The 24,383-nt window shown below is 34.4% G+C and overlaps 2 protein-coding genes and 2 long non-coding RNA genes across 6 annotated transcripts in view; 2 read left to right on the forward strand and 2 right to left on the reverse strand.

The window, feature by feature from the left end:
• The first annotated feature begins 6,851 nt into the window (after positions 1-6,851).
• Positions 6,852-7,521, forward strand: LOC135734266 (uncharacterized). The gene is made up of 3 exons (XR_010527228.2): positions 6,852-6,998; positions 7,088-7,153; positions 7,228-7,521. It is a non-coding gene; the product is annotated as an uncharacterized lncRNA (long non-coding RNA).
• Positions 7,522-15,661: 8,140 nt separating this feature from the next.
• Positions 15,662-16,331, reverse strand: LOC135734265 (uncharacterized). The gene is made up of 3 exons (XR_010527227.2): positions 16,185-16,331; positions 16,030-16,095; positions 15,662-15,955 (listed from the first exon to the last, which is right to left on the reverse strand). It is a non-coding gene; the product is annotated as an uncharacterized lncRNA (long non-coding RNA).
• A 3,139-nt stretch (positions 16,332-19,470) lies between these two features.
• On the forward strand, positions 19,471-20,525 carry LOC141281952 (uncharacterized; the record flags this gene model as incomplete). The annotated part of the gene is made up of 1 exon (XM_073814093.1): positions 19,471-20,525. A coding segment is annotated over one exon (690 nt), but the record flags the coding sequence as incomplete, so codon positions are not given.
• Positions 20,526-21,993: 1,468 nt separating this feature from the next.
• The window catches only part of LOC135734242 (butyrophilin subfamily 1 member A1-like), a 131,340-nt gene continuing 128,950 nt past the window's right edge, over positions 21,994-24,383 (reverse strand). For all 3 annotated transcript variants that reach the window (XM_073813792.1, XM_073813790.1, XM_073813791.1), the window contains exon 9: positions 21,994-24,215. In XM_073813792.1, coding sequence (XP_073669893.1) covers positions 23,668-24,215 — 548 coding nt within the window. In that variant the 3' untranslated portion in view covers positions 21,994-23,667. The remainder of the gene's footprint in view (positions 24,216-24,383) is intronic.

The following is a 24,383-nucleotide window of genomic DNA, read 5'->3' on the forward strand; positions in this document are numbered from 1 at the left end:
TAATTTGATTGTCACTAGTGACAATTTTAATTTCTGATATCATGAATGGGATTGTTACTAGTAAGAAAGCCATTTTAGATATCTGAAATGATATTGATTAGTGATGGCGAAGTGAAGCTTTCTTGAAGCAGTGAAGCTTTCAACCCAATTGTATCGGAAAAAGGTTCATTACTCGAAGCTTTTCAAATCAGAGCTCAATGAGGACCTCTGCTGGTGAAAGTGCTGTTTCACAACATGTTCCACAACCAAACAACGTATTAATTTAATTATAAAAGCAAAACTTAATGGATTGACAAATTAAGGATAGATTCATAAATAAATGTAACACTATATTAAAACTTCTTAACACGCACCGGCCCGGCGGCGGTCCCTAGGGGGCGTTTTTACGTGTTTTTGTTCTTTGTTTAACATCAAATATTCAATCAACAATCATAAACTTTGCATTATTTGAAAGTTTAAACACTCAAAATTCATGTTCTGAGCTTATTTTTGCAATCAATACACTGGTGTGGATAAGATTAAATAAAATGCAGACGGAATGCATATAAAAAAATTTGTGGGTACTCACATGTCTTGCCATATGGTTCTGATCATCTCTGACAATTCCCAAAAACTTCAACGTACATTGCAACGTAAGGGTCCACTCTTCAAAAAGCATCCCACGTTTTAATCCAAAACAACGAAAAATAGTGATAAATCCAGCAATACCCTCCTTTATTTACATCCGCGCTTCCGCTAAGTATGATCGATCATGTTTATTTTCTATCAAATATCGAGTTTTATCAGTGAAAATCCATCTCTTCCTGCTTCGTTAGACTCTTCCGATAAATATCCCGCCCTATTTTTCTGTTTTGTTCAATCAGATAAGGTTTGACAACTCAAAATGAATCGGGAACACCGATTTGCCCAGACAGATGTCCTTCAGCTAACCATAGGCTTTTGACTGGATTACGCCAAAACAAAGCCAGCCAATGCTTAGTCAGCAAAGTTTTGATGGGCAGGGGTAGTAACCAATCATGAAACGATTACAAGGATTCAACTTACGTCAGTAAAGTGTACTTCTGCGCAAATCTACAGAAGCGCATGGAGAGGAATGCCCACGCCCCCTCCCTGCGCGTTTGTTTGTTTGGGTAGCATAGCAGCCGGCTAGGCTCTCCGGAGCCGCTGAGAAACCTCTCAAAGGTTAGATATAACATCTCCATTGTGGATTGTCGACTGCAGAGGACTTGTTTGTGTTGAGAGTGTTTTGGAGAAGTTGATAAAGAGCATGATGATCGCGGAGCAAAGATACAAGATTGGATATAAACAATCCGCGTCGTCGACGAGAGATGGACCGGACTATGAGCTCAGCTGCGCTCGCTTGGATAAAGTAAGTGGATTCTTTTGTTCATTAGTTATTTTACGTTACATTTCTAGTTTCTTGTTAGCTGTTTTGATTATAAAGTAACAGTGGAGATGACTAAAATACGAGTTTTACATGGTTTCATTTTCTATGACATGTTATATAAATGAATCATTTTTATAGCTATATGAATCAAATGCACAGAATATACAAACTAAAAACAAGATATGTGGTGGAAAATATGAGTATTACCAGCTGAGAAATATAGGTTATTTGGCAAACATAAGACATTTGTAATTATAAATATATTCATGTAATGTGTGTATGTGTGTATGTATTATGTTCATGTATATTACATCATAGTTTCTCATACAAATAGTTGTATGTCTCTAACTTTTGACTCAAACTAAAATCCTCTCTTGCTTTGTGTGTGTCTGTGTTGTGTTGTGATGTGATGTGATGTAACAGGTCTTCAGCTGACATCCAGAGGAGGACTGGAATCAAAAACAATAAACCTAGGGAATTTAATGACTTGCGCCCTGTTGCCCTAACATCTACAGTAATGAAATGTTTTGAAAAAATAATCCTGAAACAGATTTTGGGGGAGGTTACTCCATCCCTAGATCCAAACCAATTTGCATATCGTGCAGAGAGAGGGGTTGAAGATGCACTGCTGACTTTGACAAACAACATATATGAGCACCTTGAACAGGCAGAGAGTCTTGTTAAAATCGTGTTCATAGACTTCAGCAGTGCCTTTAATACAATCCAACCCCACCTGATGGTAAAAAAATTGGTACACCTGGAGGTTAACCCAAGATTAGTTCTGTGGATTTTTGACTTCCTGACGAACCGCAGTCAACAGGTTAAATTCAATTCATGTGTCTCATCGTTAAAGCTATTAATACAGGAGCACCACAAGGGTGCGTTTTGTCCCCCATTCTGTACACCTTATATACTAATAGTTGCCAAGCAACCTCCTCAAATCACACCTTTTTGAAATACGCTGATGATACAGCATTAGTGGGTTTTGTAAAACCTAATGCTGCATCCCTAGAAGGTTTTGAGAGAGAGGTGCAGGGTTTTATTGATTGGTGTACAGATAATTTCCTTGTGGTTAACCCAAAGAAAACAAAGGAGATGATTATAGATTTTACTAAAAAGGGAACTATAGTTCCACTATCAAATATAAATGGGGTAGCAGTAGAGCGGGTCACAACATATACATATTTGGGGGTTGAGATAGACAATAAACTGACTTTTAATGAATGTGCACAAAATAAGTCTAAAATGTTGCAGAAGAGGATGTTTTTCCTAAGAAAACTTAATCATTTTAGAATAGACAGCTGTATTCTACAGATGTTTTATAAAGCTCTCTTGCAGAGTGTTTTATCATTTGGCCTTATCTGTGCATTTGGTAATATGTACATTAAGGACCAGAATAAACTGCAACGAATAATCAAAACAGCTAGTAAGATCATTGGAGTTGATCAAACATCTGTGGCTCAACTATACAATGACCTTAGTTTAAAAAAGACAGAACAAATTTTAAAGGATCCAACCCACCCTCTTCATCAGAGTTTTTTAAAAAGCTATAGGTCAAGTGGCAGACTTCTGCAAAAGAAAATTAGGACCACAAGGTACAGTAAGTCTTTCGTGCCTACAGCAATTAGACTGTACAACAATAGAATTAAAAATTCTTAGGCATTTTAAAATATGAGCATACTGTGTATGTTAGCACTAAGCTAGTTTTCAATGCTTATTTATTTTTCTGTTTGGATTGTGTTTTTGTGTGTTTTGTTCTCAATGTTTAAATGTTTTTAATGTCTACTGTATTTATATTTTTATGTTTTTATTGTTTGGAGCGTGTAAGGTGACCATATGAATTTCCTACCTGTGGATAATAAAGTTTACCTTGACCTTGACCTTGAGTGCATTCATGAGCGACCACATTCAAAATAGCAAGTATTTTGTTATAATGTGCAAATGTTTTTTTCTGAAATAGTTTTTTCTATGTGCTTTGGTGGGCAGAAAAGTTCTGAATTGATATACATCATGTAATATGTAGTCCTGACTCATTTTCTTTTGATAATCATGTCATTTTGTTATCATGTGTATATTTGGAGTTTCCAAGTGCACTTTTTCTGAAAGAACGCCTGGACTTTTTTGAAATAAAAGCTCACAGAAACAACATTTTTTGGAGTATCATTCTCAAATTTGAATCACAGCATGGTCAGACATTCAGTTTACCTATATGGTGTTCCCAGGTGTCTCAGATGACCATTTCATACCTTTTTTGCTAAGTGAATGTTATTTAAAGAAAAACGGAAGTCATTTAATGTATATTTTACCTTGTTTTACTCTGTTTCTTTACTACTCTGAGTTGTTATGACTATTAGGCAACAATATGTCAAGTGTCTAGTTTCAAACAAGACCAGAATTATGAATATAGACCATAGGGTTTAAGAGCTGCAGACGTTTTAGTTTGGAGTTGTCGTTTTTCAGAAAATGCTCAAAAATAGAAGTGCTGGCTAACAGGTTAAATACATGACCAAAGCATGTTCCATTTCATGCGAATGGTACTTCAAACAAAAATAACAAATTAAGGATAGACCTTGTCTCAAAAGTATAAAGTGTGAACCAATAAAAAAAGATATCATGGTATTAAGTGGTGCAGAAAAGGCTTTTTACTACTAATATATTCTATATATATCATAAACTCACTATACAGTAATCGATTCCGTGTAATGCAATACTCCAATACAACCCATGAGAGCGCGCCACGCATCGCACAATTCTCAACCTTTGAATCAGATAACGAAGCAGTCACGTGGGTGTGTGTGAAACGAAGCTTCGGACGTCATTGGTCATGTGATTTTGCCAGAATGAATCAAGCTTCGATACAAAGCTTCAATGAAAATCGGTTCGTTTTTTTGACACACGCTTCGGAGCTTCGGTGTCACTGGTAACATCACTAATATTGATATCAGAAATACAATTTCAGATAACAGAAATTAACATTGTTACTAGTGACAATCGAATTATTGATATCAAGAATTAACATTTTAACTAGTAACAATTGAATTCTTGATATCAAGAACTCGATTGTTGATATCAATAATTTAATTCTTGATATCAAGAATTTAATTATTGATATCAACAATTAACATTGTTACTAGTGGAAATGTAATTCTTAATATCAAGAATTGAATTTGAATGGCAGCCTATGGTGATATTTCACTTGTGAAAATACAATTACATATATCAAGAATTTAATTGTTGATATCAAGAATTGAATTGTTGATATGAAGAATTAAATTGTTGATATGAAGAATTACCATTGTTACTAGTGGAAATGTAATTGTTGATACCAAGAATTGCCATTGTTACTAGTAGAAATGTAATTTCTGATGTCAATAATGAAAATTTTAACTAGTGAAAACTGAATTGTTGATATCAAGAACACAACGAATAAAAGTTAAAACGGCTTGCCATAGACACGCTGCTTTTGTCATACAATCTAAAAAGTGTTTTGCACTATGGTTTATCAGTTTAACTATTTACTGTCTTCATTTTAGATATGATTGGAATAAACACAGACCATCTAAGTGAACTGAGTGAGATGGATGAAAAACATCAGAATGTAAAAAGAAAACGTAATGTTTCACAGAAAGGATCTCTTTACAAAAAGAGTTTCAGAAAAGATGGACGCCCTGCTGATCACAAGAGGACTCACGGCGAGGAGAAGACATTCAGATGTCAACACTGTGAAAAGAGTTTTGGAACAAAAGGTAACCTTAAAGTACATGTGAGGATTCACACCGGAGAGAAACCGTTAGTAGTTATATAGGACCGGCACTCGTCAAACTTTTATGACCCCCTCCCCCACCCGGTGACAGTTGCTGTCTGACAGGTCGTTTTTATGACCCTTTGACAGGGGGGCGGGACCATCAATCAAAAGCTGTACAAGTTGTCAACTTTAGACAGAAAGTATTTAATGGTTTTATTGCCGGTCATTTAGAGTGATTGTTTTTCCTGAGTGTGTTTTATGTCAAGCGTATGGTGTCATGTTTAATGACGGCTCGTGTTTGGACATTTACTGTTTATTGACATTTGATGTCAGATCTCAACCATCCTCCCAACTTTGCTCGCCCCGTGCGCTTCTCAATACTGACTTTCACACCGCGGGTGTGTTGTTGAATCTAAAGTTTTGCAACAGCATAAGTTTATTTAAAGGCAATCACTAATCATATATATATATATATATTAGATGTACCAGGCTACGCTTAAAGCCGATGTTTTCTATCGAGCTATAGTTTCTGATCAGACACAAAGTCTGAACTAAATAAAATTTTAAACGGTTCACGAAGTCCGGGAATCTTTTCATGACCTGGTCTACAGTTTCACGCGTATTAAAGATCCGGCGGTGTCTGACAAAGCGTCGGGTGATTGTTCATATCTGTCATTTAAAATAAAGTTAATAAATGTAATTCTGTCCACTATGGCAAAATAGGAATTTATTTTAGATTTAGGGGAATCTTTAACCATGTCTCTGATTAAAACTTTTGATTGTAACATCACAAGTTATTTAATTAAATATTCTGTATATGGGTATAGTTTAAGCAATGACCTGAGCCATTACCTTCGGAGCCGTCAATACTACATTCTTTAGACGATAGTCTAAACTAAATAAATTTTAAACGGTTCAGGAATTCCGTGAATCTTTTCATAACCTGCACTATAGTTTCACGCGTATTAAAGATCCGGCGGTGCCTGACAAAGCGCCGGGTGAGTGTTCATATCTGCCATTTTAAAATAATGTTAATAAATGTAATTCAGTCCACTATGGCAAAATAGGATTTTATTTTAGATTTAGTGGAATCTTTAACCAAGTCTCTGATTAAGACATGTGTATACGTGCACAGATGGTGACAGAGAAACTTATATATGACGTTAATAATCTTTTAAATGTTTTTAAGACGTATTCACCCCATTTTGGGGTTTTATTTTTAATTAAAGGCTTCTTAAAACATGTGTGAATATGTGTATATTATACAAAGAGTCTTATATTGTCTGCTCTGACAAAAATAAAGTATTTTTTAGGTTTAGGGGAATTGACAGCGTGTGTCTTATAAATACAACTTGATAATACGTTTGTTTTGTAAAGAGACTTCTTTAAAGTCACGCAAGAATAAAATATTTTAGTTGTAACTGGTTAAACTTAAAGCCGATATTTTCTTTCGAACTAGTCTATTTTCTGTTCAGACACAAAGTTTTCTGATGCTGATATTATGTCAGTGTGTGTTTGTGTGGGGGTCGTGTGATGTAATCTTTGAAAGTTTATGACCGAACCTTTATTGGGGAGCGACAAGAGATCTCCCGGAATCAGTTTGGATGGAGCAGAGCTGTTATACTCAAGTCTATTGGTATGTATGTGTTTCGCTGGGTTCGTTCCAGTATTTTGTATGATTTATTTAAAAACTAAAAATTCGATCTCTGGTATTGCTGCGAAATTGTCTAAACTGGTATTAACTATTCCTGGTAAATCGCGGAGAAGAGTGGCCTGAACAAAAAAGTCAGACCGAGACTAGAACCTCCCGCAGCGTAACACGGAAATCTTGGAACAAAAGAGACGCCGACTGGCTCGTGTTGTCCGGTGTGTTTTTATTTAATCCTGTTACAATAGATTTAAACAAACTGGTTTGGTTTAATATTTTCTAATAACATGTGTTATCTGTTTTAAAGGTTTGGATATCAGAGGCAAAGCGAACGTTGTGTGTACTATTGCAAAATATATAGCGGATCTCCACGGTACGTTTATCTTGCATAAGAAAATTGTTTTATTTAGATATTTGTCCTAATAACTTGTTTTTATCTGTTTACAGGTTAGGATACAGACCACAACGCTTTGGACGTATCTTTAAAAAAGATTAAAATCAGAGACTTTTTGGATTGTCTGGGGACATTTTAAACATTTTGTGGCAAATTGGATTTAAAACATTTCGGATACTGGATACCTAGTTTGATTTGTCCACAGAGCTTGTTTAAGACGTTTTCACCGCATTTTAGGGTTTATTTTTAATTAAAGGCTTCTTAAAACATGTGTGAAAATGTGTATATTATACAATGAGTCTTATATTGTCTGCTCTGACATAAATAAATTTTTATATTAGATTTTAGATCAATTGACTGTGTGTGTTTTATGTCAAGCGTATGCTGTTATGTTTAATGACGGCTCGTGTGACAGCTTGTGTTTAGGCATTTGATGTCAGATATCACCCTTCCTCCCTCCTTTCGCACAAGACCTGCATTCTTTCACAGGGGGCGTGTTGTAAAGCGATTAAAGATTTCTAAAACTCAATGTTGGTAAAACAATCCCCCATTACGGTGTCAAAAAAGTAAAATGTTTATTTTAGATTTAGACAAATCATGAACAATGCTACGATTAAAACATTTGTTTGTAACATCACAAGTTATTTAATGAAATATTCCGTATACGTGTATAGTTTAAGCAATGATCTGAGCCATAACCTTCGGAGCCGGCAATACTATAATCTTTAGACGAAAGTCTAAACTAAATAAAATTTTAAACGATTCATGAGTTCCGTGAATCTTTTTCATGACCTGCTCTATAGATTCACACGTATTAAAGATCCGACGCTGCCTGACAAAGCGCCGGGGGTGAGTGTTCATATATGCCGTTTTAAAATAACCTTAATAAATGTAATTCTGTACACTATGACAAAATAGGATTTTATTTTAGATTTAGGGGAGTCTTTAACCAAGTCTCTGACTAAGACATGTGTATACGTGCACAGATGGTGACAGAGAAACTTATATATGACGTTAATAAACTTTTAAATGTTTTTAAGACGTATTCACCCCATTTTGGGGTTTTATTTTTAATTAAAGGCTTCTTAAAACATGTGTTAATATGTGTATATTATACAAAGAGTCTTATAGTGTATGCTCTGACAAAAATAAATTATTATTTTAGATTTTAGGACAAATGACTGCGTCTATCTTATAAATACAACTTGATATATACGTTTGTTTTGTCAATAGACTTCTTTAAAGTCACGCAAGAATAAAATATTTTAGTTGTAACTGGTTAAACTTAAATGTACTATTATCTATTTAACTATAAGCTATATTTTCTGAGCAGATATTTTTCCGTTTCTGATGCTGGTCTTATAACAGTGTGTGGGAGATGATGGCTGTTCACAGCAGGTGGCGGGTTGTAAACTAGGGTCTTTTTAAAACTGTAGTGGTAAAAAATGTAATAGCACATTGACAAAAATAAAGCATTTGGTTGTAACAAATTATTTAATGAAATATTCAGTATGTGTATAGCGATGAACGGTGTCAAAATCACCGGGGTCCCAACAATACTATAGTCTTTAGACTAAAGGGTATTTATTTTAATATAAATAAAATCTTAATCTTTTCGTGCACAATATTCTGATCATGCCATTAGATTGTGTACCAGCGTTTACAATAGAGAACATACGCGGATGAGTGTTCATATACACCGTTAAGAAACTTTTTTAAACGATTAAAGACATTTTCAAATCATCTTATGGGGTTTGTTTTAAATTAATGACATCTTAAAACCAACAGGGAATATGTGTTTATTACACAATAAAATGTAATTCTGGCCGCTCTGACAAAATAAGGGTTTAATTTTAGATTTAGTGAATTCTTTAATCAAGGCTCTGATTAAAACACATGAATGCGCGAACCACAGTTTGCCAGAGAACGTACGCTGAGGCGCTCTTATGGCGTTAAGAACCTTTTTATTGTTTAAGACATTTTGACCCCATTTCCTGGTTTTGTGTCCGCTGTGGATCCCAACCTCTATGTGTTTATTATACAACAAATGCAATTCTGTCAGCATTTCTAATTTAGAACGCCTTTGATTTAAACATGAGGGTTTTAAAATGAAACGGCCATGTGACTTTTATGACAAAAGCTATTCGATCTTAATTTTTTGTTTTAACATCCAAAAGTTTTATACACAGTCCATAATTAAACAACTAGGTGTGTATGAGTAAGATTATATCTAATGTCACACGAGCAGCACCAAATCGTGCATGTGTCTGTGTGTGTGTGTGTGTGTGTGTGTGCATCCAGGCTGTTTATGTGTGGGCGTGTTTATGAGCCTGTGTCTATGCAAGGTGTGTGTGTGCGTGTGTGTGTGTGTGTGTGTGTGTGTGTGTGTGTGTGTTTGCATGGGGGTCTATGATGTCTCTGTTTGTTACTAAAGTTTTGATATTAAGTCTGTGTCCTCATTGACAATAAGTAAGGGTTTTTAGATGTAGGCTTTATTACACAGATACTGATTAAATCATGTTATGCATTATTTGCGATTTAAAGAAACTTAAAAGGTTTAAGACATTTTATCTCACATTGTGGTGTTGTTTTTTAATTAATGTAACCTTAAAACCCTCTGTTATCCATTTAGGGAACAATAAAATGTTAGCAAATATTATTTATCAAAGTTGACGATGTTATAAGCCAGGAGGTCACTAACGTGACAACAAACATTTATTTAAAGACAAAACATTTTAACAAAATTGCCATGGCTTACAGAGACACACTAGACTTAATAATAAAAATAAAAATATACTATTCGAACATCCTAACCTGGTATTAGGTTAGATTAGGTTTTAAGGTCAATCAGCGTCTTTAGCTTTACAACTTACAGCACAAAACCCCCAATGACAGGATTTTTATGAAGTGGAGCAGACCCTTGGTATGCCTGTGGGGTTAGGTACAACTAAGGTCAACATCTATCAGTGCATAATAAGCAAACATGAAATTATATTTTAACTATGGTTTGTTAATGATGTTGCTAGGTTCGCGTATTTTTTCTGAAACAAACTTTTCTTTTCAAACTTAGTTAGGATACACATGTTTGTCGCCTCAAACACCTGATCAAAGTTTTTCTTCGCTAGCGACAACTAATGTCTGAGATTTTGTAAATTCATCAGATGTTTCTTACTTGTGTATTTTCTTAAACAAACTTTTTCTTTTCAATCTTAGACAGTCTTCATACGTTTGTCTTTCGATAAGTTGTTCATAGTTTTTCTTCGCTAGTGTCAACTCATGTATGAGATTTGTAAATTTCATCATATGTTCTTAAGCACTATTCGGACGGGATTAGTTTTCCAAACGACGTTTGAGTTTCAGCGTGTCCCCCAGGACGTCTGTGTTTTTTATGTACCGATTCGGACGGGATTAAAATGATGCAGTCTATTCCAGAGATGGGAGTGTCTGTTTCTTCATTTGGGCGTTGCAGTAGCACGTGCTCTGGATACGCGTGTTTGTAATGTTTAATATTTTGCTTTAAAATCATGACAGAACATGTAATTTATTAATTTAATTTTAACAAATCAAAATAAAATATACAAATCCTACTAAAGTAACATTAGCCTACGTGTTTTATATAACTGTCTGCTTATAACAAACACAAAATAATGAAGAAATAATGATTAATACAATTTAATATCTTTATTAATTAACATTACCATTCCGGAGTTGAACAACTTTGAACGGAGTTTCTTATAATGTTAACGATATATCAGTGTTTAGTCTTAACAGTGTTTGATATTCAGCTCGTTTTGATTTAATTATTTTATTTTGCCGAATGCGAAAAAACATTCATATCTGAATGAATGGGACTCAGGAAATACAATATACGCGCATTAGTAAGACCTTACGGCAGATCAAGTTGGCCAAAACACGAAAAGAACCGCGTTTTCAAAAGATATTGCGGGCAAACACAGACATTTGCATCCGGACGGGATTAAATTTCTCAGAGGACCTCTGAGTTTGGCGAAAAACAGTAGGTAAATTGCTCTGGAATTTTTACGGAGGTCGTCAGAGAAAAACACAGACATGGCCGATTCGGACGGGATTAAAAACACAGAGGACCTCTGAGAAGCACGATTTTCTCAGAGGTCCCCCTGTAAAACTAATCCCGTCCGAATAGGGCTTTACATGTGTATTTTCTGAAACAAATTTATGCTTTTCAAACTCAGGTAGTCATCATACTTTTGTCTCTACATACATTTGTTCAAAGTTTCTTGTAGCTAGTGTCAACTGATGTCTGAGATTTTGTAAATTCAACAGATGGTCTTACGTGTGTATTTCTTAAACAAACATGTTGCTGTTCAAACTTAGGCAGTGTTCATACGTTTGTCTTTTCATAAGTTGTTCATAGTTTTTATTTGTTAGCGTCAACTAATGACAGAGATTTTGTAAACTCATCAGATTCAAACAAAACTCATTCATTTCTGTAGTTTATGTAACACCTTGTCAAACTCTTAAAGGTAGTACTATCTGTTTAAAACAACAATGCAAAGTATTTTAGATTTACTTGATAAATCTTTTACATCAAAACAAACTAGGATAGCAATATGTTTGAATCTGTAACAGGTGATACCACCAATACCGTGTTGTACATAACAAAGTCTGTAAAATAATAAAGATTGATTAGGTTTTTATTTAGTAAACCTTTTAACACAAAGTGTAGAGTCTTTTGTATGTAACAACAAAGATGCGATGAAACAACGCAAAACAAGAGAGGATGCGTTTGTTAAAACACATATAAATTAAGATGCATACATCTACAAATGGGGCAATGTCTTTAATCTATTGGTCCCGAATTTAGAGGCTATACGGCCAAACTATTTCAAACATTGCCCCATTTGTAGATGTATGCATCTTAATTTATATGTGTTTTAACAAACGCATCCTCTCTTGTTTTGCGTTGTTTCATCGCATCTTTGTTGTTACATACAAAAGACTCTACACTTTGTGTTAAAAGGTTTACTAAATAAAAACCTAATCAATCTTTATTATTTTACAGACTTTGTTATGTACAACACGGTATTGGTGGTATCACCTGTTACAGATTCAAACATATTGCTATCCTAGTTTGTTTTGATGTAAAAGATTTATCAAGTAAATCTAAAATACTTTGCATTGTTGTTTTAAACAGATAGTACTACCTTTAAGAGTTTGACAAGGTGTTACATAAACTACAGAAATGAATGAGTTTTGTTTGAATCTGATGAGTTTACAAAATCTCTGTCATTAGTTGACGCTAACAAATAAAAACTATGAACAACTTATGAAAAGACAAACGTATGAACACTGCCTAAGTTTGAACAGCAACATGTTTGTTTAAGAAATACACACGTAAGACCATCTGTTGAATTTACAAAATCTCAGACATCAGTTGACACTAGCTACAAGAAACTTTGAACAAATGTATGTAGAGACAAAAGTATGATGACTACCTGAGTTTGAAAAGCATAAATTTGTTTCAGAAAATACACATGTAAGAACATATGATGAAATTTACAAATCTCATACATGAGTTGACACTAGCGAAGAAAAACTATGAACAACTTATCGAAAGACAAACGTATGAAGACTGTCTAAGATTGAAAAGAAAAAGTTTGTTTAAGAAAATACACAAGTAAGAAACATCTGATGAATTTACAAAATCTCAGACATTAGTTGTCGCTAGCGAAGAAAAACTTTGATCAGGTGTTTGAGGCGACAAACATGTGTATCCTAACTAAGTTTGAAAAGAAAAGTTTGTTTCAGAAAAAATACGCGAACCTAGCAACATCATTAACAAACCATAGTTAAAATATAATTTCATGTTTGCTTATTATGCACTGATAGATGTTGACCTTAGTTGTACCTAACCCCACAGGCATACCAAGGGTCTGCTCCACTTCATAAAAATCCTGTCATTGGGGGTTTTGTGCTGTAAGTTGTAAAGCTAAAGACGCTGATTGACCTTAAAACCTAATCTAACCTAATACCAGGTTAGGATGTTCGAATAGTATATTTTTATTTTTATTATTAAGTCTAGTGTGTCTCTGTAAGCCATGGCAATTTTGTTAAAATGTTTTGTCTTTAAAAAAAAATGTTTGTTGTCACGTTAGTGACCTCCTGGCTTATAACATCGTCAACTTTGATAAATAATATTTGCTAACATTTTATTGTTCCCTAAATGGATAACAGAGGGTTTTAAGGTTACATTAATTAAAAAACAACACCACAATGTGAGATAAAATGTCTTAAACCTTTTAAGTTTCTTTAAATCGCAAATAATGCATAACATGATTTAATCAGTATCTGTGTAATAAAGCCTACATCTAAAAACCCTTACTTATTGTCAATGAGGACACAGACTTAATATCAAAACTTTAGTAACAAACAGAGACATCATAGACCCCCATGCAAACACACACACACACACACACACACACACACACACACACACACACACACGCACACACACCTTGCATAGACACAGGCTCATAAACACGCCCACACATAAACAGCCTGGATGCACACACACACACACACACACAGACACATGCACGATTTGGTGCTGCTCGTGTGACATTAGATATAATCTTACTCATACACACCTAGTTGTTTAATTATGGACTGTGTATAAAACTTTTGGATGTTAAAACAAAAAATTAAGATCGAATAGCTTTTGTCATAAAAGTCACATGGCCGTTTCATTTTAAAACCCTCATGTTTAAATCAAAGGCGTTCTAAATTAGAAATGCTGACAGAATTGCATTTGTTGTATAATAAACACATAGAGGTTGGGATCCACAGCGGACACAAAACCAGGAAATGGGGTCAAAATGTCTTAAACAATAAAAAGGTTCTTAACGCCATAAGAGCGCCTCAGCGTACGTTCTCTGGCAAACTGTGGTTCGCGCATTCATGTGTTTTAATCAGAGCCTTGATTAAAGAATTCACTAAATCTAAAATTAAACCCTTATTTTGTCAGAGCGGCCAGAATTACATTTTATTGTGTAATAAACACATATTCCCTGTTGGTTTTAAGATGTCATTAATTTAAAACAAACCCCATAAGATGATTTGAAAATGTCTTTAATCGTTTAAAAAAGTTTCTTAACGGTGTATATGAACACTCATCCGCGTATGTTCTCTATTGTAAACGCTGGTACACAATCTAATGGCATGATCAGAATATTGTGCACGAAAAGATTAAGATTTTATTTATATTAAAATAAATACCCTTTAGTCTAAAGACTATAGTATTGTTGGGACCCCGGTGATTTTGACACCGTTCATCGCTATACACATACTGAATATTTCATTAAATAATTTGTTACAACCAAATGCTTTATTTTTGTCAATGTGCTATTACATTTTTTACCACTACAGTTTTAAAAAGACCCTAGTTTACAACCCGCCACCTGCTGTGAACAGCCATCATCTCCCACACACTGTTATAAGACCAGCATCAGAAACGGAAAAATATCTGCTCAGAAAATATAGCTTATAGTTAAATAGATAATAGTACATTTAAGTTTAACCAGTTACAACTAAAATATTTTATTCTTGCGTGACTTTAAAGAAGTCTATTGACAAAACAAACGTATATATCAAGTTGTATTTATAAGATAGACGCAGTCATTTGTCCTAAAATCTAAAATAATAATTTATTTTTGTCAGAGCATACACTATAAGACTCTTTGTATAATATACACATATTAACACATGTTTTAAGAAGCCTTTAATTAAAAATAAAACCCCAAAATGGGGTGAATACGTCTTAAAAACATTTAAAAGTTTATTAACGTCATATATAAGTTTCTCTGTCACCATCTGTGCACGTATACACATGTCTTAGTCAGAGACTTGGTTAAAGACTCCCCTAAATCTAAAATAAAATCCTATTTTGTCATAGTGTACAGAATTACATTTATTAAGGTTATTTTAAAACGGCATATATGAACACTCACCCCCGGCGCTTTGTCAGGCAGCGTCGGATCTTTAATACGTGTGAATCTATAGAGCAGGTCATGAAAAAGATTCACGGAACTCATGAATCGTTTAAAATTTTATTTAGTTTAGACTTTCGTCTAAAGATTATAGTATTGCCGGCTCCGAAGGTTATGGCTCAGATCATTGCTTAAACTATACACGTATACGGAATATTTCATTAAATAACTTGTGATGTTACAAACAAATGTTTTAATCGTAGCATTGTTCATGATTTGTCTAAATCTAAAATAAACATTTTACTTTTTTGACACCGTAATGGGGGATTGTTTTACCAACATTGAGTTTTAGAAATCTTTAATCGCTTTACAACACGCCCCCTGTGAAAGAATGCAGGTCTTGTGCGAAAAGAGGGAGGAAGGGTGATATCTGACATCAAATGCCTAAACACAAGCTGTCACACGAGCCGTCATTAAACATAACAGCATACGCTTGACATAAAACACACACAGTCAATTGATCTAAAATCTAATATAAAAATTTATTTATGTCAGAGCAGACAATATAAGACTCATTGTATAATATACACATTTTCACACATGTTTTAAGAAGCCTTTAATTAAAAATAAACCCTAAAATGCGGTGAAAACGTCTTAAACAAGCTCTGTGGACAAATCAAACTAGGTATCCAGTATCCGAAATGTTTTAAATCCAATTTGCCACAAAATGTTTAAAATGTCCCCAGACAATCCAAAAAGTCTCTGATTTTAATCTTTTTTAAAGATACGTCCAAAGCGTTGTGGTCTGTATCCTAACCTGTAAACAGATAAAAACAAGTTATTAGGACAAATATCTAAATAAAACAATTTTCTTATGCAAGATAAACGTACCGTGGAGATCCGCTATATATTTTGCAATAGTACACACAACGTTCGCTTTGCCTCTGATATCCAAACCTTTAAAACAGATAACACATGTTATTAGAAAATATTAAACCAAACCAGTTTGTTTAAATCTATTGTAACAGGATTAAATAAAAACACACCGGACAACACGAGCCAGTCGGCGTCTCTTTTGTTCCAAGATTTCCGTGTTACGCTGCGGGAGGTTCTAGTCTCGGTCTGACTTTTTTGTTCAGGCCACTCTTCTCCGCGATTTACCAGGAATAGTTAATACCAGTTTAGACAATTTCGCAGCAATACCAGAGATCGAATTTTTAGTTTTTAAATAAATCATACAAAATACTGGAACGAACCCAGCGAAACACATACATACCAATAGACTTGAGTATAACAGCTCTGCTCCATCCAAACTGATTCCGGGAGATCTCTTGTCGCTCCCCAATAAAGGTTCGGTCATAAACTTTCAAAGATTACATCACACGACCCCCACACAAACACACACTGACATAATATCAGCATTAGAAAACTTTGTGTCTGAACAGAAAATAGACTAGTTCGAAAGAAAATATCGGCTTTAAGTTTAACCAGTTACAACTAAAATATTTTATTCTTGCGTGACTTTAAAGAAGTCTCTTTACAAAACAAACGTATTATCAAGTTGTATTTATAAGACACACGCTGTCAATTCCCCTAAACCTAAAAAATACTTTATTTTTGTCAGAGCAGACAATATAAGACTCTTTGTATAATATACACATATTCACACATGTTTTAAGAAGCCTTTAATTAAAAATAAAACCCCAAAATGGGGTGAATACGTCTTAAAAACATTTAAAAGATTATTAACGTCATATATAAGTTTCTCTGTCACCATCTGTGCACGTATACACATGTCTTAATCAGAGACTTGGTTAAAGATTCCACTAAATCTAAAATAAAATCCTATTTTGCCATAGTGGACTGAATTACATTTATTAACATTATTTTAAAATGGCAGATATGAACACTCACCCGGCGCTTTGTCAGGCACCGCCGGATCTTTAATACGCGTGAAACTATAGTGCAGGTTATGAAAAGATTCACGGAATTCCTGAACCGTTTAAAATTTATTTAGTTTAGACTATCGTCTAAAGAATGTAGTATTGACGGCTCCGAAGGTAATGGCTCAGGGGTGCGTTCTCCGATAACGTTATCTCTTAGCGCGATACGAAGACTCAAAAGGTACACCTTAACTACAGGTATACCTTTCCTACGTGTGTTCTCCGAACTATACCTTAGGATGTTGCTTAAGGTAAACCTTCTTAAGTTCGACCTTAGCGGGTGCTGTCCATGGTGGAGGTGCTGAATAGGTTGATATCGATTGCTCGACAATCAATTATTCACTTCATGTAATAGGTTTCGCTGCGTTATGAGATAGCGGTGTTCTTTATTAAAGAAACATTTTAGAAATAGTTCAAGTTAAATTTATTAGGAATATCTGGTAAAAATATTTCAAATTGCAAACAACTAAATTCAACCTTCTAAATTTTATATCAAACCCGTGCAAAACCCGCAACTTTATTTCCAAACGTATCATGCATAAACTGCTCCATTGCATCCGCCATGCCTTCACTTGAAATTAAAATTTATATTAGGGGTTCCCAATAAGTGCGTTGCAAAGGGGAATAAAGTGGGTCGTGCAGGTACTTGGCTGTGCATTACACTTAAAATATCTAAAAACAAACTGTTGTTGTTCATTAGTTGACGCGTTTATTGTGCTTGGACACTGGATGCGCAAGCAGCGTGGTTACAATGCGGATAAAGCTTAATGAACGCATTTCTGGAGCCTGTCTGTCTACTTCAAATATAACATAAAAATATATATTATATAATAGCCTTTATAAATATATAGTATGATTGCTTTAGATTTTAGCTTGATTAGTTTTAATGTGGAAATTTTGTTGACCTTAGGAGACTACAAGCCGTAATCAAGTGGAGCAGTTTATTTTGAATGTTTATAAAGAATATGGCATGCAGTTGCCTCAAAGTTATAAAACGTCAAAAAAACTTCGATGCAAAGTCGAATTAACATTAATAATCATAATTAATTTTTTTTACCCGATTTATTTATGCAACTAAAATACTAAGATTTAACGGATATGAAATGCACAAATTAAATAGTAGGATTCGCTGTATAGCTGCCATAGTTTCACCAACTCCAACACCCAATATATATTTTTTAAATAGTTTCTTAAGCCTGTAGCATTTAATAGTTCGCAGCTGACGTCCCTTTGGAAAACATAATAAAAAATCTAACAACCATCAATCCAATGATGTCTAATTATGTGAATGTTTTATTCTTTAAATATAAAAATATTTGCCTAATTAAACACGGAGTGTATAAACTTTTTTTTTTTTTTTTTTACAAATATTTAGTTATATATGACTGCAATGTAAGCTTTTATGAAAGTGATGGGATGAGTCATGTGGGATAAGGTATAGCTAAGAGTGCTCCAGACCAACCTTACGAACGTATGACTTACAGAAGGTATACGTAACTAAGAACGTTTCGGCAAACACGTATTAGCGATAAGGTACAGCTTAAGGTACAACTTAAGAACGACGTAGCGTTAAGGTAGTTTCGGAGAACGCACCCCAGGTCATTGCTTAAACTATACCCATATACAGAATATTTAATTAAATAACTTGTGATGTTACAATCAAAAGTTTTAATCAGAGACATGGTTAAAGATTCCCCTAAATCTAAAATAAATTCCTATTTTGCCATAGTGGACAGAATTACATTTATTAACTTTATTTTAAATGACAGATATGAACAATCACCCGACGCTTTGTCAGACACCGCCGGATCTTTAATACGCGTGAAACTGTAGACCAGGTCATGAAAAGATTCCCGGACTTCGTGAACCGTTTAAAATTTTATTTAGTTCAGACTTTGTGTCTGATCAGAAACTATAGCTCGATAGAAAACATCGGCTTTAAGCGTAGCCTGGTACATCTAATATATATATATATATATGATTAGTGATTGCCTTTAAATAAACTTATGCTGTTGCAAAACTTTAGATTCAACAACACACCCGCGGTGTGAAAGTCAGTATTGAGAAGCGCACGGGGCGAGCAAAGTTGGGAGGATGGTTGAGATCTGACATCAAATGTCAATAAACAGTAAATGTCCAAACACGAGCCGTCATTAAACATGACACCATACGCTTGACATAAAACACACTCAGGAAAAACAATCACTCTAAATGACCGGCAATAAAACCATTAAATACTTTCTGTCTAAAGTTGACAACTTGTACAGCTTTTGATTGATGGTCCCGCCCCCCTGTCAAAGGGTCATAAAAACGACCTGTCAGACAGCAACTGTCACCGGGTGGGGGAGGGGGTCATAAAAGTTTGACGAGTGCCGGTCCTATATAACTACTACCGTTCACATGTAAACCGTGTGAAAAGAGTTTTACCACGGGCGGTAACCTAAATGACCACATGAAAACTCACACGGGAGAGAAACCTTTCACATGTAAACTGTGTGGAAAGAGTTTTGGAACAAAAGGTAACCTTAAAGTACATGTGAGGATTCACACTGGAGAGAAACCGTTCACATGTAAACATTGTGAAAAAAGTTTTACCACGGTTGGTAACCTTAATGAACACATGAAAACTCACACAAGAGAGAAACCGTTCACATGTAAACTGTGTGGAAAGAGTTTCACAAGTAAGCATAACCTTAAGATGCACACAAGAGTTCACACTGGAGAGAAACCATTCACATGTCATCTGTGTAAAAAGAATTTCAAACGTAAAGGTCACCTCACAGTACACATGAGAATTCACACAGGAGAGAAACCATTCGCATGTAATCATTGTGGAAATCGTTTCAGACTGAAGTGTATCCTTAATAAACACATGAGAATTCACACCGGAGAAAAACCATTCACATGTCATGAAGGTGGAATGAGTTTCAGAATGAAAGGTCATCTTGATGCACACATGACAGTTCACACTGGAGAGAAACCATTAACATGCCGACACTGTGGAAAGAGTTTTAAAAGAAAATCTTCTCTTAATGCACACATGAGGATTCACACTGGAGAGAAACCTTTCCTATGTTAACAGTATGGACATAATTTTACACGGGACAAAGCTCTCAGAAATCACCAGCACAAATTTCATTCTAGAGAAAAGCTTTTCACCAATCAGTGCAGTAAAGAGTTTACTTTGGCATAAAGATTCACACAACACTTCAAATGTGAGTTTTTCCCAGCACACATGTTTGAAAGCTCACAAGAAGATAAAAGTCGACGTGAGCGCACACTTAAGAAAAACGTAATCATAGAGAAAAGAAAGCTGACACAATGAGCAAACATCTGTTACACTGTCAGCTGTGTTGATCTTCAGAGAAGTTTCTGCATTCATCTACAAAGTTTTTTTTTCTTTGACTTTTAAAACTCATACTAGATCATTATGATTGTTTTTAATCAGTATTGTACCTTATAATAGATTCTCTACAAGTGATCAAACTTTTCTCATCAAAGCCATAAAGCTTTATCTGGTTACACGGTTTTTATTGGTCTACATTTTTGTAAATTTGTTTTTTATTTTTAGTAAACCCATATTCTTTATGGCCAGTGGCTGAAATGTCCAATACAACAATAAAAACATAGAAATCAGAATCACAGTAAAACATGTACTGTATTTTTTATAAGAAGGATGTCTAGTTCTGACAAGTAAACAAATAGAATTTAAGAATTAGACTTATGAGGTGTCATCAAACATTTTGATAAAAAAATAAATGCAAAGTAAGAGTATCAAAATAAGAAGCATACAGTTACAAACATCTCTTCATGTACTATTTTGCACATGATTTCAAATAACATCATACAAACAAAAATTTTTTCCATATTTAAGTGGAACATTTTTTATTACCGCAACGTGTCCATGACTGGATTTGGGTTATTTGACATGGAAAATGTATAATTAAAAAATGTAAAAAATAAAAAGCTTCAGTGCATGTTATACTATAAACATTTACAGTAAAGAAACATGTGGGGCTCCTACACCCGCCGCAATGCGCGATTTAGCGTCATGTTGTTTAAATAGCAAATGCATTTCCCCCCCTTTTCACCCATGGGTGTTCTGGTCTGAAAACGAGGTGTGTTCAGGCACATTGTTGGCGCATTGCTATTTTGTAGCAACTAAAATAGACTACGCCATTGACCAACAAAAACCGGTCTAAAGTCAATGGCACAATATATATATATTTTTTTTTGTTATTTTAAGAGCACGTTAGTAATATGCGCCTATAAACAGGACGACAACGTGGGTTTGCTTATCACACACATGGATGCGCAGTAGCACAAAAACGCTTTTATATATGAAAGATTAAAGGATTGAATGTAAAAGATTATTATTGAGTCTCTTGGACATAAATGAGGACTAATTATGAGACGTTAGAAGGCACAAAGAGCTGCTTCACCTGTAGCCTGGTAAGTAAATAAATGCTTTGCTTTAAACAAATGCATCTGTTTTTAATGTTTTTTTAATGCCACCTCATGGATTTATTGTATATGATGACTCTGTACCTGTGGATATGCTGAGATGAGAAACATTTTTAAGTAATGCTTAAAAAAACTGACGCTGTCCAAGTGCTGAAAAGTGCGGAGAGCAGTTTGTAAATTCTTTATCTCCTGTTTGTTACAAATAAAGTATTTTTATAGTAAAAACCTTTTCTTACATACTTGTAAATTATTTTTTGATGATATTGGATAGCTATACATTTAAAGCAACTCTGAAACAGGAGTTTGTAAATGCATATTTTTAATATAATTAATATATTTAACATTCATGTTGCGATATGATTATTTTTGATAATGATAATACAAATAAAGATAATAACTTCACCCATTTAATATGATCTGATTACATTAGATTAAGGCCTACATTAGATTAAGCTTTGAAGTGTTGCACATCATTATGTGGAAAAATTGACACAAAAGCTCAGGTAACATGATTAGTTTTTTAATTGGAATAGCGAAAAGAAAATAGAAAGAGATTTGTATCAAATGGTAAAAAATTTAAATACTGAAATGTTTTGACCCAATCTGCAAAAGACCAGCAATTTTTTTTTTGTGATTTACTGTTTTCTACATAAAATCATCCTACATAAGTTAAAGGCTCAGAATGGCCAATTTAACCCATAGTTGGAATGTGACCTCTTCATTTAACCCATTCAGTGAGTTCAACACACACACAATGAGTTAACGTGACCAAAACTAATAACACCTCTAGTGTTTTGTGTACGACACAATTGGTGTGCTTTGTGACGATCACTACACTTTAGATAAAATTTACTTTATACAGAGGCTCTATAGTGTTGTCATGATGGTTATGCAGCTGTTTTTAATGCCTTTAATGAATCAAACAGGTAAGGAACAACACTCTAAACCTTTCTCAATGTGCTCAATCCAGAATCTAAACTACACCCAACTGGATGATGTTTTTACACTCCAAGGTCAAGGTGTCATTATTGTTTTCCACAAGAGAATTGTATTTTAGATAAGAGAAAAACTGCTGCAAAAAAAACCTCAAAACATACAGACATCATACAAACATTATCCTATCATCACACATACATCAGCATCACATTCCTTAAAAAAACAATACCGTCATAAAGCATTGCTAAAAGATCAAATATAAAACACACAGCCTTTAGTTACATGAGTTACAGTAAGTCTATTATCAGTGTTACGGTGAAATTAATGAATATTTATATTGATTTTTTTCTACATAGCAGGACCTTGAAATTTCTTACACATCACTGAGAGTTTAACACCTGTAAAGAGTTTAAAAGATCTTATGAATCTGCTTTATGTGTGGACTGCTCAAAAATATCTTATAAGAAACTGAGCTTTTGTTTTTTAATGATTTTCCCTGACATTCAACAGATTATTTATTTGAGTTTTTATTTTAAACATTAGACTCCCAAACCAGACAATACTTTCAGATCACAAAATAAACTCTATTGTATCTTTATAAAATATATACATAACATTACTGCTCTCTAATAAATAATCATAATTAAAAGTGTAGACACTCATGAACTCTTGTATACAAACACTTGACACATGTTTATGCCACTGAAGCTTGCTGTTGATGTGGACCCCTAAATTAAACCTGATTAATGTCCTGACTGGGAACAACAACAGAGCTCCTGTACCCCACTGATCTGGGGTCTGTGATGACCTACTCAGTTTTAATAACATTAATCTGAAAGTATTCTTATCACAACAGCTAACAAATCTTTCCACTGCAGTTTTAAAGACATTAATTCAATGACTTTAGTTGAGTTTTCAAAGACTGGATCACATATATTGAACATAAAACCACAACAGTTTGGTGGCCATTAGAACAAATGAGATAAAGTCTGGTGTGAATGACACAACTAGTGATTGTAATTCATGTGTTTGGCTTGATATACAGCATCACACGTATACATATGTTATATATGTTCATTAAAATTACACACATAACTGTGTATAATACCTTTACAATTGAGTCTCTTCTAATGGGTTTGATTTAGAGAGGATTTATATTTTTAGATCAGATATTTATCAGATTTCATTAGAGATCACTGCAGATGATGAGTGGTGCTTTTGAGGAGTTTTTAAAATAAACATAACTTAAAGACAAAACAGGATATAAGGTCTCATTAAAAAATTGATCAGTAAAAGTGTAGATATGACACATAGACTCCACATCATAAAAAGAGACTCGACCCTCCTCATAATCCACAAACACCCCAACTCTCTGAGGCGCCACACTCAGGGAAAGAGAGACAGATGATAAACCCTCACTAGCCTGATACTCTCCGTCTCTCAAACCAGCCATCCAGAATCCACTCTCAGGATTCAGCAGGATCCCCCCCTTCCTCTCAACAGATTCTCTGGCCACACCCACAACCCAAACACTTAATCCCTTCACCCCCACCTCATAGTAAAAACACCCTGAGGTGAATCCTTCATTTCCAAGAACACATAGCTCTTCATCAAACTTGTTATTTGACTTCTGATCTCCATCCTTCACTGATTGTTCTTCATATCTCACTTGTTTCCCATCATCAGACACAATGAGATGTGGATGAGCTGAATCAGGATCCAGAGTCACATTCACTGTTAAAATATTGAGATTTCTGCTTTACAGATGAATGTTGTAATAATGATGATAATAATATTATTAGTTTGTGTCTTTCTAGAACACAACATCACTTTACAGAGAAATAAACAAACATAAACACACTGCATAGAGAAAATTAACTGAAACAAAACAAGACAAATCTA

This window comes from Paramisgurnus dabryanus, chromosome 3, assembly GCF_030506205.2.
Source record: "Paramisgurnus dabryanus chromosome 3, PD_genome_1.1, whole genome shotgun sequence".
Lineage (NCBI taxonomy): Eukaryota > Metazoa > Chordata > Actinopteri > Cypriniformes > Cobitidae > Paramisgurnus > Paramisgurnus dabryanus.